This window comes from Saimiri boliviensis, chromosome 1, assembly GCF_048565385.1.
Source record: "Saimiri boliviensis isolate mSaiBol1 chromosome 1, mSaiBol1.pri, whole genome shotgun sequence".
In the NCBI taxonomy this organism is placed as follows: domain Eukaryota; kingdom Metazoa; phylum Chordata; class Mammalia; order Primates; family Cebidae; genus Saimiri; species Saimiri boliviensis.
The window spans coordinates 145,984,792-145,999,545 of record NC_133449.1 but is presented as its reverse complement, the minus strand read 5'-3'; the positions used below and the strand labels follow the sequence as shown (position 1 = coordinate 145,999,545).

Genomic DNA, 14,754 nt, shown 5'->3' with positions numbered 1-14,754 from the left:
GCCAGGTGCCTGGAGAAGGCCCCCTGTTCCCCTCCAACTCTCCCTCCATAACAGAATAGAATTCAAAAGCAGAAAGATAACATTTTGGTAAAAAGAAAAATAAGTTGAAATGAGGACAGGAAGTAAAAAAAGGATCTGGAAGCCTCTCATGTCTGCTGGGTGGGACGTCAGACCAAGATCCCTTCACTCTCCAAGATTCAATTTAATTGACTCAAATTCATCACATTTTTCTGGTGCCTTCCACGTGCCCACTGCAGTCACTCCCATGACAACAAGGACCTTGCTGTCTCGTGCCTCTGTCTCCAGTGCCTGGCACAGGGTTGAGTGCTCGGAAACTGTTTGAGGTCATGGGTATGAGCCTTGGAGGGATCCAGAGAAGAGTTGGCTCCACCCTGGCCCTTGTGAAAAGATACAACAAAGGGTTGGGACATTAGCAGGCGGTGGACCTAGTGTTCTGGAAGCGCCTAGGTCATGAGGATCAGGGGTACAGTGTGGGGGATGGGCTGCTGGAAATGGTCTGGAAGGTGGGGAGGTGTTCATACAGGTAGACCTGAGGTCATGAGGCCTGTGTTCCAGGGAGAGAGACCAGTGTGAACAAAGTTTCGGCAATAGGATGATGAAAGGCCAGGCTGGAAGCTGGTTTGGACTCAGGTGGCTGAGGCCTTGGAAGCCAGGTAAAGCGTGCCTCCCTCACCCACAGCAGGCAGCCCTGGAGGATTTGAGAGCCAGCGGGGGTGGAGTCGTGCTTGGGAGTTCCTCTGCTCCTGAAGATCAGTCTGGCGGTGCTTGTAGGAGTTGCTGTTGTTACTGTCTGCACAGGAGGAAATGAGGGTCGTTCTGGAGGTGGAGGTGTGAATGAAAGGCAAAGGATGCTGAGCTGGTGGCTCACACCTGTGATCCCAGCACTGTGGGAGGCCACGGCAGGAGGATGGCTTGAGACCAGGAGTTTAAAACCAGGCTGGGCAACATAGTGAGACCCCCATCTCTAAAAAAAGAAAAATTAGCCGGTATGGCAGCATGCACCTGTAATCCCAGCTACTCAGGAGGCTGAGGTGGGGGGATCACTTGAGCCCAGGAGATTGAGGCTACTGTGAGTGAGGGTTGCATCACTGCACCGCAGCCTGGACAACAAAGTGAGACCCTATAAAAAAAGAAAGCGAGAGAGAGAGAGAGAGAGAGAGAGAGAGAGAGAGAGAGAGAAGACAGACAAGACAGAAAGAAAGAAAGGCAGGCAGAAAGAAAAAAAGAAAGCAAGCAAAGAAAAGAGAAAAGGGAGGGAGAGGGAAGAAAGCTCCAGACGGTGTGTCTTAGGACTGGGCTAGGGCTGGCTGGGGGATGAGGGAGAGGAGGGGCAGCAGATTGAGGTGGGGGCTGGTGCTCAGGGGCTGAGGTGCTGAGGAAGTTGGGCTGCCATAACCAATTAGTACTCTTCGGGTGGCTTAGAGCAACAGGAACGTATTGTCTCACAGTTCTGGAGACTGAGGTGTGAGATCAGGGTGTCCACAGGGCCAGGTTCCCTTCAAAGGCCCTGAGAGGGAGACTTCCTTGCCTCTTCCAGCTCCTGGCAGCTTTGGCCTCCTTGGCCTGTGGCCAAGTCACTCGGATCTGCCTGTCTTCATGTGGCCAGACTCTGTGTGTCTCTGTGTCCCCTCTTTTTCTTCCAGGGACACTGGTCATTGGATTTAGGGACCTGCCTAAATACCGGATGGGCTCATCCTGACATCCTTCATTTAATAACACCTGCAAGTGGTGCAGGACAGGCAAGCCCCCAAGTGGGGCTCAGTCTGGGGCGGTTCTTGGCTTTGGCTCGGAGAGAATTCAAGGCAAACTGATGTTAGAAGAAAACAGCTTTCCTGAAGAGGTGTTAAAGCTCCGTGCCAGCTCCTGCAGAATAGGGCTGTGCCAAAGGAGTTGTACTGGGGAGCAGCTCAGGGCCATTTGCAGTCATATTTATTCCCACTTCTAACTGCATGCAGATTAAGGGGCAGTTTCTGCAGACATTTCTCGGGAAGGGGTAGTAACTTAGGTTACTGGGTCATTGCCGTGAAAAGGAGTGGTAACGCCCAGATGTTGCCATGGCAGTGGTAAACTGACAGGGCACACTGCTGGGCATGTCTTTTTGAATGCTGCTTCTGCCTGTCCATCCCTGTTTCCACTTTGGTCCGGTGTCAGAGCTCCGCCTCTGGAGTTGGCCCTACCTCCTACTTCACAGAGGCCCTATTTCCAAACAAGGTCACACTCTGAGGTTTGGGTAAACATGGATTTGGAGGAGATGCTATTTAACCCACAGCACAGGTTCAGATTTGGTCCCTGGGGCTGGGAGTGGCAAGGCTTGTCACTGCACTTAGGGTCATCACAGGGAGGGAGCAGGTCCCTCTTGCCCCCCCACCTGGGGCCAGGGAACCAGGAAGGGAGCACCGTACTCATGTGGACCTTTCTTCAGCCTCTCTGTGTCCTGCAGGTTGTTTTATTTATTTTTATTTTATTTATTTATTTATTTAAAACGGAGTCTTGCTCTGTTGCCCAAGCTGGAGTGCAGTGGCACTTTTTCAGCTCACTGCAACCTCTTGCCTCTGGGATAAGATGAGGGCAGGTGGGGGGGGGTCTCTTGACCAGGGTCAGGGGTGGCACTGGCTGTGGGGTTCCTGGTGTGCAGAGCATGTGGGGGACAGTGGCCTTGAGGTTGGAGCTGTGCTTCCCCTGCCTGGACCCTGTTTGTTAACCTGTTTCTCTGGGTGGGTGGAGGCAGCAAAACAAGAAACTGATACTTAAGAGTGATGTTTGGGCTGCAGCCTTAGAGGAAGGCTGCCCAGCTGGGGGAGGGGCAGATCATCTGTGGACAGGGCTTCCAGGGCAGCCTGTGTGCCCACCGTGCCAGGCTGGAAGGCACAGTGTCACTCCAAGGCACAGTCCCTGCCTCGAGGCCACAGCTGCCGGGTCCCCAGCTGCTGGGTCTCCAGGGCCCCAGAACAGGACACAGAGAAGGGCAGCTGCTGTAGGATTGGGGGTTGGAGTGGACAGCCAATGGTGATGGCCACACAGGAAAAAAGACCCAGTGTGGACAGAGGTACTGATTTTTTTTTTTTTTTTTGAGACGGAGTTTCACTCTTGTTACCCAGGCTGGAGTGCAATGGCGCGATCTCGGCTCACCGCAACCTCCGCCTCCTGGGTTCAAGCAATTCTCCTGCCTCAGCCTCCCGAGTGGCTGGGACTACAGGCGTGTGCCACCATGCGCAGCTAATTTTTGTATTTTTAGTAGAGACGGGGTTTCACCATATTGACCAGGATGGTCTCGATCTCTTGACCTCGTGATTCACCCGCCTCGGCCTCCCAAAGTGCTGGGATTACAGGCTTGAGCCACCGCGCCTGGCCAGGTGGTACTTATTTTTTTAAAAAGAAAAGCTGAAATTGTGAATTTTTATTCCTGTGGAATTTTATTCCTGTGGAAATCCCTGTGGACCAGAGGTGACCGTTGGGACACCAGCTTCCAAGTGTTGCTGTAGGTCTGCAGTTTCAGAGCAATGGCCACAGCTTTACCTGGGACCCTGTTAGAAAGGTAGATTCTCCGGCCACGTCCTAGACCTGCTGAGCAGAGACTCCGGGGCGGGGCTGGATGACCCGTGCCTTAACCAGCTCTCAAGGGATGCTGATGTCTGCTCCCATTTCTACCTCTTGAAGCAGATCCTTAAACGCACATGTAAAGTGTTCAGCACACTGGACTGTGCGATGTTTAACTGCCTTATGGATTCACATACCAAAGTCAAGGTCATGAGTGAATGGGGAAGGTGGTACTGGAGACAGATACCAGTTGGAGCTGGTGCAGGCAGGGGAGACCCTGGTGGGGTGATGAGGGAGAGAAGAGTCTCTGGGAGACTTTGAAGGAGGTCTGTAGTGGGAGGGGGTACCCAGCATGGGCAAAGCATGAGCCCAGGAGGCAGGGATGATCTTGACCTGCAGGGATGATCTTGAACTGCAAGGGTGGGTGCCAGGCTGAAAGGTTCAGGACTTAGGACAGAAAGCAAGCAGATATTGAAGGGGCAAACACTGGTTCAGTTCATGCTTATCTGGCCCTCTGGCCCAATACTGTGTCAGGCACAGGGAAAGAAAGAGAGAGGAAGTGCAAGACAGATTGCAAACTCGCAATCTTGCAAAAAATTTGGGGCTCTATGGGGCACAGGGCTTGAGGAGACCTGAGGCTCTGAGCTGCGAAAGGGCACTCCCGGTGGCAGGTCCCAAAGGAGCAAAGGCCAGGCGGGAAACCTGAGCAGGGCAGGTTTGGAGAGGGAGGTGGGCAAGTGGCAAACGGGTGGTGTGGCCCAGACCAGAGGGGCGGGAAGTAACAAAAATCTTCCGAGGTGCTGCGAGTAGGGAAAGTCCAGTCAGTAATTCCTACTCATAGCTGTGGGTGGCTCAGGGAGGTGACAGCCTGCCTGACTGCTTTTGCCGGAAAAAAAAAAAAAAAAAAGGATGGCTATTGCTTTTGTCTATAACAATAATATATACGGATTATAGCACATAAAAAATGTCCTGCAAGTCCAGGTGTGGTGGCTCATGCCTGTAATCCCAGCACTTTTGGAGGCCAAGGTGGGAGCATAGCTTGAGCATAGGAGTTCGAGACCAGCCTGGGCAAAAGAGCAAGACCTCGTCTCTACAAAAAAAAAAAATGTTTTTAATTAGCTGGGTGTGGTGTTGTCACCTGCTGTCCCAGCTGCTGGGAGGCTGGTGTGGGAGGATTGCTTTAACCCAGGAGGTTGAGGTTGCAGTGAACAATGACAGTGCCGCTGCATTCCAGCCTGGGTGACAGAGCAAGACCTTATTTCAAAAGAAAAACACTAAAAAATCTCCCGTAGAGATTTGGTACAGTCATGCTATGAACACAGACAGCATTGAGTGATGCTGTTTTTCAAGTTCACGTAGCGCAGGCGAAGCTTTGACAATGTGATTTGTATTGGACACATGTATTATAACCGGCCATCTAGGCCATTTCCAGCTTTTCACTATTATAAAATAAATGCTGCTCTCTCTGTTTTTGTTCATAAATTTTTGGCTATATCTTTTGCTTTTCTTCCAATTTATTTCTAGAAGTGAATTTAGAGGGTGAAAGAGTGTGGACATTTTTAAGGCTTAGATGGAAAAGTGTGGATACTATCAAATCCATTAATAACAAAAATCACTAAATTGCTTCTCAGGACAGCACTTCCCTCACCGCTTGGCCAGCATCACCATGAACATATTGTACAGCATAGTTTTCTTTTTCAGATGGAGTTTTTTGCTCTTGCTGCCCAGGCTGGAGTGCAATGTTGAGATCCAGTACGAATTATTCATTATTAAAACAAAATGAGCTTTTAATAATTTTAGTAATATGGCCAGGTGCAGTGGCTGATGCCTGTAATCTCGGCACTTTGGGATGCTGAGGCAGGAGAACTGCTTGAGCTCAGGAGTTTTGAGGCCAGTCTGGCCAACATGGCGATACCTTGTCTCTACAAAAAATACAAAAAATTAGCTGGGTGTGGTAGCCCCTGCTTGTAATCCCAGTTACTTGGGAGGCTGAGGCATGAGGCATAAGAATTGCTTGAGCCCAGGAGGTGGAGGTTGCAGTGAGCTGAGATTGTGCCACTGTCAGCCTGGGTGACAGAGCAAGATTCTGTCTCAAAAAGAAAAAAAAAGTGCTGGGTGCAGTGGCTCCCGGCACTTTGGAAGGCCGAGGAGGGTGTAGCGTGGGGTCAGGAGTTCGAGACCAGCCTGGCCAATGTGGTAAAACTTCATCTCTACTAAAAATGCAAAAATTAGCTGGCATGGTGTTGGGTGCCTGTAATCCCAGTTACTCGGGACCTGAGGTAGGAGAATTGCTTGAAGCTGGGAGGCAGTGGTTGTAGTGAGCTGAGATTGTGCCACTGTACTCCAGCCTGGGCAACAGAGGGAGAGTGTCTCAAAAAAAAAAAAAAAAAAAGCTAGGTTCAATGGCATGTGTCTCTCATTCCAGCTACTCAGGAGGACACAAGAGAAGATTGCTTGAGACTAGGCATTTGAGACAAGCCTGGGCAACATAGCAAAATCCTTTCTTAAATAGCCCCAACAACCCAAAACCACAAAAAACTTTTTCATTTGAATATATGAAAAATGGGCTGAGCACAGTGGTTGATGCCTATAATCTCAGCACTCTGGGATGCTGAGGCAGGAGAATTGCTTGAGCTCAGGAGTTTGAGGCCAGTCTGGACAACGTGGCAGTACCCTTTCTCTACAAAAAATATAAAAATTAGCCTGTGTAGTGGCATGCAACTGTAGTCCTAGCTACTTGGAGGCTGAGGCGGAAGGATCGCTTGAGTCTGGGAGTTCTAGGTTGCAGTGAGCCATGATTCCACAACTGCACTTCAGCCAGAGTGACCGAGGGAGACTCTATCTCAAAAAAAAAAAAAAAAAAAGAAAAGAAAAGAAAAGAAAACTTATATCTGATTGTTTTAATGTGAATTTATTTATTTATTTATTTATTTATTTATTTATTTATTTTTTTGAGGTGGAGTTTCGCTCTCGTTACCCAGGCTGCAGGCTGGAGTGCAATGGCGCGATCTCGGCTCACCGCAACCTCCACCTCCTGGGTTCAGGCAATTCTCCTGCCTCAGCCTCCTGAGTAGCTGGGATTACAGGCACACGCCACCATGCCCAGCTGATTTTTTGTATTTTTAGTAGAGACGGGGTTTCACCATGTTGACCAGGATGGTCTCGAACTCTCGACCTCGTGATCCACCCGCCTCGGCCTCCCAAAGTGCTGGGATTACAGGCTTGAGCCACCGCGCCCGGCGCAATGTGAATTTATTAATTTTGTTTATGAGTCTGATCTTTCAGATAGTTGGCCTTTTTCTGTGTTATTCTTTCTGCTCTGATGGACTTTATTCATATTTGTTGCGAATTCTCTCCTATTTTTTCTGTTAAGGCACGTGGAAATCGTATAGGCTGTCTTTGAAGTCACAGTGACCCCCAGTGGCAAAGTCTGGTAATGTTCCAGTGGCTCATTCTCATTAGTGGCCAAAAGAGATGCAGCCAGTGTGAGATCTGCTTAATGTCCCAGAAAGACCAGACTGGAAGGCGCTACAGACCCGCTGGCACAGTTAGCTGGGAGGGACACTAAGATCAGATAGGGCAGGGAAGAAAGTGGCGTGGGTGACTGAAGAGTCATTTGTTAAACTGGAACCAGAATCCAGGATGATTGATCTCCTGAATGCCTGGCTGGAAAACCCAGCAACGAGCTTTGAAAACATGTCACCTGGACACCAGGGGCTGAAGTTGTCCTGTGCGGGAGGTTTTGCCTGCTCTATGGAGCGACAGAAGCGGGGACACCAGACGTCGGGCCTGGGGCGTGCCTCCTGGGGGGCTCTGGTGGCTGGCGTGGGATGGGTGTGGACCCTCTGGACGGCTCCTGCCTGTCTGACTTTGCTGTTCTGGAGCTAGACCCCAGGGAAAGCATTCCGGATCCTGTCCCCCCACCACCACATCTTTCCTATCAGTGCGTGTCACCTACGAGAACAGATGATGGTCACTCGGCTTTGGACGTTGTGGATGGTGTGGATGAGATGCAGGGTGCTCATGTGCCTTTGTCTCATGTGGTCCACAGATCTTGGGATCTTCCTCGGCGTGGCCTTGGGGAATGAGGATTTGGAAATGTGGCCCTTGACACAGAGTGAGGAGTGCACTGTCACGGGTTTTCTGCGGGACAAGCTGCAGTACAGGAACCGACTTCAGTACATGGTAACCACGTGGGCACCAGCTGTGTCCCTGTCCCCGAGCGCTGGGGCTCACCTGGCGTAGGTCTCTGGACATTCAGGGCCCTTCCTAGAACCTGTGTCAGCCCTGAGCAGACCATGGCCAGTTTCTCTGCCTTTCTCTGAAACCTACCCATGCACCTGGTCTGCACTTACCGACCCCTCTCCTGCCGTCTCCTGGGGCTGCCAGCCCTCCTCCTTGTCTCACTTTAATCCTTCATGGCGGCATTCACCATATGACTCAGGAACGGACACTGGAGTTCTTTGAGGAACCCCAGGCACTTATTAGCCGGAAAGACCTAGAAAGTGGAGCATTTGGTTCTTTTTGTAGAGTGGAAATATCTGTGTGGCTCTATGCTTTTTTTTCTTAACTTTTTCTAAAAAACTTTTTCTTTCTTTCTTTCTTTTTTTTTTTTTTTTTTTTTGAGACAGGGTCTTGCTCTGTTGCCCAAGCTGGAGTGCAATGGCATAATCTCAGCTCACTGCAGCCTCCACCTCCCAGGCTCAAATGATCCTCCTACCTCAGCCTTGCTAGTAGCTGGGACTACAGGCATGCACTATAGTTCCATATCCAGCTAATTAAAAAAATTTTTTTTGAGATGGAGTCTTGCTGCCCAGGCTGGAGTGCAATGGCATGATCTCGGCTCACCTTAACCTCCACCTCCCGGGTTCAAGCAATTCTTCTGCCTCAGCCTCCTGAGTAGCTGGGATTACAGGTGGGTGCCACCACGCCTGGCTAATTTTTGTATTTCTAGTAGAGAAGGGGTTTCACCATGTTGGCCAGGCTGGTCTTGAACTCCTGACCTTGTGATCCACCCACCTCAGCCTCCCAAAGTGCTGGGATTAAAGGCGTGAGCCACCATGCCTGGACAAAACATTTTTTTTGAGTAGCAGGGTTTCACCATGTTGCCCAGGGTGGTCTTGAACTCCTGGGCTCAAGCAATACACACACCTTGGCCTCCCAAAGTGCTGGGATTACAGGTGTGAGCCACCATGCTAACCTATGTATCTTTTAAAATTAATTAGCTTTTAGAGACAGGGTGTCACTGTTGTCCAGGCTGAAGTGTAGTGGTGAGATCACAGCTCAGTGTAACCTCAGACTCCTTAGCTCAAGTGAATCTCCTCAGCCTGGGATTACAGTAAGCCACTGCACCTTGTGAGTGTCTTTTTTAACAGCTTAACTGACATATAATTTATGTATTTATATATGAGACATAATTCACCCCCTTAAAGTGCACAACTCAATGGTTTTTAGTGTGTTCACAGAGCTGTGCAACCATCACATAATAATACGTTTTTCTTGAAGTAGCGTGTCCTCACACTTGAGCCTGAAACTTCTGCCTTAACAGGAACTGTGTGTTTTGTTCCGCCCTCCCTGTGTCCCAGAGGAAAGTGAGCTGTTTTTAGCCCAGCTGTGAGCCAGGCATACCTCTCTGAACAGGACCACCTCTGCCATCCAAGGGCTGGGCCCTGAGTCCTCTCCTCCTACATCAAAATTCATCGGGAGGCAGGGTGTCATGGCTCATGCCTGTAATCCCAGCACTTTGGGAGGCCAAGGTGGGAGGATCGTTTAAGCTCAGTAGTTCAAGACCAGCCTGGGCAACGTGATGAAACCCCATCTCTACAAAAAATTAAGGCATTATCTGGGCATGGTGCCACACACCTGTAGTCCCAGCTACTTGGGTGGTTGAGGTGGGAGGATTGCCTGAGCCTGGGAGGTTGAGGCTTCAGTGAGCCATGATCCTGCCCCTTCACTCCAGACTGGATGACGGAATGAGACTAACTTTAAAAAAAGGATCATTTGGGAGGTTGGGGAGCCTGCTGGTCATTTCTACTTCTGGCCTCATGGTTTGTTCTTGTGCCTCTCTAGAAATACTACTTCCCCATCAACTACAAGATCGGCGTGCCTTACGAGGAGGTGTTCAGAATCTCCAATGTCACCAGGCTGGTGAGAATCCCCTGCGGGCTGTGGGGACCCTGCCTCCCATGACATCCAGTGGGCCCCATCCTCAGAGGTGCACTGGACTTGGCAGGTGGTGCTGCTGGCCTGGGGCCTCTCCCCAGCCTGAGAGCAGATTAGCCCCTGTGCCTGGGCCAAGGACCAGCCTGCTCTCGGGGCTGGGGAGGGGCCCCAGGCCAGCAGCACGAGCTGTACTCACTGTCTGCAGTGGATGCCCCTGTCTACTCCCTCTGCAAGGGCAAGTCCCTGGTGAGAGGGTGGTCCGAGCCCAGAGGGCTCGTGTCTCGGGGGTTGCAGTGACTTCCCTGTCTCTGCAGCAGAGGGCCCGGGTGAGCGAGCGGGAGTTGCAGTATCTGTGGGTCTTGGTGAGTCTCAGTGCCACTGAGTCGGTGCAGGATGTGCTGCTCGAGGGCCACCCATCCTGGAAGTATCTGCAGGAGGTGCAGACGCTGCTGCTGGATGTCCAGCGGGGCCTCACGGTGAGCCGTGCAGCGGGTGGCAGGCAGGGCGTGTGTGTGCACAGGTGCGTGCATGTGCGTGTATGAGTCTATGAGGTGTGGCCAAGGGCTGGTGAGGAGAGGGGTGAACACATGGAAAGATGGGCACCAACCAAGGAGCGTGGGAAAGTGGGGGAGGGGTGCAGGCAGGAAAAGAAGCCTGTGGAAGGAGGAGGCGGCCACTGTTCCATGCCGACCAGGCTCGGGGTGCAGGAGATGCCCCTGAGACTCTGTTCTAGCCTCTGCCTCTCTCCCTCTGGATCTTGGGCCAGTCATCCTACCCTCTTTGTTTCTGCAACATGAGGGTCCTGGAGGTGGGGGAGGAGGAGTGGGGAAGCATAGATGGAGCAGAGGGAATGTTTGGGGCAGTGAAACTGCTGCAGGCCGGCCATGTCTCATGCCTGTAATCCCAGCACTTTGGGAGGCTGAGGTGGGTGAACCACCTGAGGTCAGGAATTTGAGATCAGCCTGGCCAACATGGTGAAACCTATCTCTGCTAAGAATACAAAAAGTGGCCGGGCATTGTGGCGCACGCCTATAATCCCAGCTACTTGGGAGGCTGAGGCAGGGGAATTGCTTGAACCTGGGAGGTGGAGGTTGCAGTGAGCCGAGATCCCATCATTGCACTCCAGCCTGGGTAACAAGAGTGAAAACCCCTGTCTCAAAAAAACAAAACAAAACAAAACAAAACAAAAGCTAAAAACCCCTGAAAACTATGCAGTATAATATGTTCATGGTGGATACGTGACAGCACACATTTGTCACAACCCATAGAACTGAACAACACAGAGTGTGAACACTAATGTAAATTATGAACTGTAGTTAATTAAAAAAAAAACAACAAAGAGATTCTCCTATCTCCACCCCACTCAGAGAAATTGATCTGAGGCCTCAGGGATATTGTCCTCTAAAGAACCTGAGTTGTAGTGAAAAAACAAGGTGGCAGGATGACCCATGCAGGCTGTGTGTGCCGTGGCACCCCTCCCTGTCCCCACCCACCCTCCTCAGGAGTCTAATGCATAGTTGTCCTGGGGACCCACCTGCTGCCCTGCTTAGCCAGCTGCTGACAAGACCCAACCTGCAGGCAGAGCATCCCAGGCCAACTGTAAGCTTTGGATGGTGAAAGGGCTTAGGGACCAGCACCTGTTTTTTTTTTTTTTTTTTTTTTTTTTTTAACCCAGGCTGGAGTACAATGGCGTGATCTCGGCTCACCGCAACCTCCATCTCCTGGGTTTAAGCAATTCTCCTGCCTCAGCCTCCTGAGTAGCTGGGACTACAGGCGTGTGCCACCATGCCCAGCTGATTTTTTGTATTTTTAGTAGAGACGGGGTTTCACCATGTTGACCAGGTTGGTCTCGATCTCTTGACCTCATGATCCACCCGCCTCGGCCTCCCAAAGTGCTGGGATTACAGGCTTGAGCCACCGCACCGGGTCTCAGCACCTGTCTTTGCAGCTGCCTAGAGCTTGCCTGGGAGGAGACTGGTGGGAAGGCTCCCAATTCTTACAAAGCCAGGAGACTCCTTGATCTCCTTGGTGGCTCTTTTTCTTGTTTATTTCATTTCATTTCATTTATTTACTATTTTAGAGATGGGGTCTCGCTATGTTGCCCAGGCTGGTCTTGAACCCTGGGACTCCTATGATACTCCTGCCCCAGTCTCCCAAAGTCCTGGGTTACAGGCATTAGCCACCCTGCCTGGCCTCTGTGGTGGCTTTTGTTTGTTTGTTCTGTTTTGAGTTGGAGTCTCCCTCTACCACCCAAGCTGGAGTGCAGTGGCGCGATCTTGGCTCACTGCAACCTCCACCTCTAGGATTCAAGCAGTTTTCCTGCCTCAGCCTCCCAAGTAGCTGGGATTACAGGTGCCTGCCACTATGCCTATTTTTGTATTTTTAGTAGAGATGGGGTTTCACCATGTTGGTCAGGTTGGTTTTGAACTCCTGGCCTCAAGTGATCTGCCTGCCTCAACCTCCCAAAGCACTGGGATTACAGGTGTGAGCCGCCATGCCCAGAAGTCTCAGCCTTTTCATGGCCTTCCGCCTGGTGTTTCCACGTCTGTGTGACCTTGCTCTTATAAGGACATCAGTCATTGTATTAGGGCCTACCCTAAATCCAGGATGATGTCCTTCTGAGATCCTCTGCAAACACTCTATTTCCAAATAGGGTCACCTTCACAGGTACCAAGGGGTAGGACCAAGACACAACTTTTTTTTTTTTTTTTTTGCTCTTGTTGCCCAGACTAGAGTGCAATGGCCCAATCTTGGCTTACCGCAACCTCTGCCTCCCAGGTTCAAGCGATCCTCCTGCCTCACCCTCATGAGAAACTGGGATTACAGGTGTGCACCACCAGGCCCAGCTAATTTTGTATTTTTAGTAGAAACGGGGTTTCTCCTTGTTGGTCAGGCTGATCTTGAACTCCTGACCTCAGGTGATCCACCTACCTCAGCCTCCCAAAGTGCTGGGATTATAGGCTTGAGCCACTGCACCTGGCCAAGACACAGCTTTTGGGGGGAGGAAATGGACACAGTTTGGCCCAGGACATGTTGCCTGGGCTGTCACCCCCTTCCAGAAGATCACCCCCCACCTTTCCCATGATGCTTTCTACAGTGGCCCTGACCTCCTGCCTGGGGACTTCCCTCCCTCGGTGCCATGGTGCACCCCACATGACCCTTTTGTTGAGTCTCTTGGAGAGAAACCACCTGAGCTTGGAGCTGGACTTCCTGCCCTGCCTATGTGACTTAAGCCTCAGTGTCCCTATGAGAGCCTTCTGTTGTTCCTTGGAGTTGATGGAAGTCTTTGCTTCCTGAAGGACAGTTTCCCCAGGTCAGGGGGTCCTCACATGGTGGTGGGTGGCCGTGCCTGGGCGTGGGATGCCCCACTTTCCTCACCGTCCTGGCCTGCACCCTCTACTCATTTTTCCAAAGATGGAAAAGCGGAGCCTTGGAGTTGTGCCTGGGTGAAGGGTGGCGTCTGGGACCCTCCTTGCGCCCACAGGAAGAAGATGGTGAGAAATAGCGATCCAGGCTCATGGCCACAGAAGTCTGGTCCTTCTTCCATGGTTTGGGCAGCTCCAGGTGACTGGACAGCCCCCACGGCTCTCCTGGGGTACGGCTCCATCTTGCCACTGCTCCTGACGGCTTCCTCCTTTCCAGGACGTGGAGGTCAGCCCCAAGGTGGAATCTGTGTTGTCCCTCCTGAATGCCCCAGGGTCAAACCTGAAGCTGGTGCGGCCCAAAGCCCTGCTGGACAACTGCTTCCGGGTCATGGAGCTGCTGTACTGCTCCTGCTGTAAGGAGCTTCTTTGGGGGTGAAGCCTGGGGGTGGGAGGCCGGGCATCAGGGCCCAGGCCAGCTGGTAGAGCTGGCATCCTCCTGGGCATACCCTCTGCTTCCCAGGGCTACAGGTCATTTCTGGAAGCCAGGATGGGCCCTGGTTATGGGGGGACGGGGACAAGCACACATGGCTTGGTTTGGTGGGGAGGGTGGTCTTCAGCACTGCTATAGTCTTTTTTTCCCCCTATCCCTTGCAGGTAAACAAAGCTCCGTCCTAAACTGGCAGGACTGTGAGATGCCAAGTCCTCAGTCCTATAGCCCAGAGCCCTCATTGCAATGTGCGACCACCCAGCTGTATCCTCCGCCTCCACAGCCCCCCAGTTGCTCTCCTAATTCCACGGGCTCAGCACGGCCGGTCAGGACACAGAGCAAGGGCCTCTTGCCCTGAGCAGCCTGGATGGTGACTGCAGACAGGGCAGCCAGACCAGCTCCCACAGGAGTTCAGCTGGGCCTGAGACTTTGAGGGGTGCTGATGGGAGCCCCTCCTGGGAATGATGTTCTTCCTTTGAGGGGGATTCTTTGCCACGGCAGGGCTCAGATTCCTGCTTTCCACAACTGTCGTGGCCTCACCTGGAGCGCAGGGGACCTGGGGACCTGGGGACCTGAAGGTGGATGGCGATAGAGTGTCTGGCCCCTCCTGGCGCTGCCCTCACTGTCCCCCCACCTGAAGGGGGTGCTGAGCCTCCTGTGACCTGCAGCAGCGAGGGCACAGCCGTGGGTTGCAGAGGAGACAGGCAGCATGACGTGGTCATTCTAGGACCTACCCCATAGCCTGGCAGACTGGGGAGTTCGGGGCAGAGGCCAGTGCCAAGTGCCATGTCTTGCCTCAGTGGATGCTCTTCCAGTTTCTTTTTTCTATTAAATGTCCCGCTTCCTTTGGTTTGCTTTGCATCTTTGGAGGTGAACCTGGAGGGGGATGGGAGGTGGCCAAGTGTAGGAGGTTGCCGGGCGGGCTGAGGATTTGATTTGGAGTGGGTGGAGCCTGCCCAAGGGACGTGGGATGAGAGGGGTGCCAGGGATGGAGTTTTGGCCCTGCCTAGCCCAGGGGCCTCTGCAAGCCTGTGTTGGCCAGGAGGGAGGAAGGGGTGTTGGCCTAGCCTTGACCTTCGCCATCCTCCCTCCATCTAGCTGCCTCCAGGCAGCCCCTAATAGGAACACATGGGAGGCATTTCAGAGACCCAGGTCTGGCCCTGGCCCCCACATGGAGATCTG

General features: G+C 52.1%; 1 protein-coding gene across 6 annotated transcripts in view; it reads left to right on the top strand.

Moving 5' to 3' along the window:
* Positions 1-14,422, top strand: part of IL34 (interleukin 34) — an 80,102-nt gene extending 65,680 nt beyond the window's left edge. For 4 of the 6 annotated variants that reach the window (XM_003939931.3, XM_074406140.1, XM_074406151.1 and 1 more), the window contains 5 exons: positions 7,610-7,743; positions 9,628-9,705; positions 10,035-10,196; positions 13,363-13,498; positions 13,740-14,422. In XM_003939931.3, the coding sequence (XP_003939980.1) occupies positions 7,610-7,743; positions 9,628-9,705; positions 10,035-10,196; positions 13,363-13,498; positions 13,740-13,930 (701 nt within the window). In that variant the 3' untranslated portion in view covers positions 13,931-14,422. Of the gene's footprint in view, positions 1-1,364; positions 2,462-7,609; positions 7,744-9,627; positions 9,706-10,034; positions 10,197-13,362; positions 13,499-13,739 lie in introns of those variants that run through there. The other 2 variants (XM_074406164.1, XM_010350657.3) reach the window with 2 other exon arrangements.
* Positions 14,423-14,754: the final 332 nt, after the last annotated feature.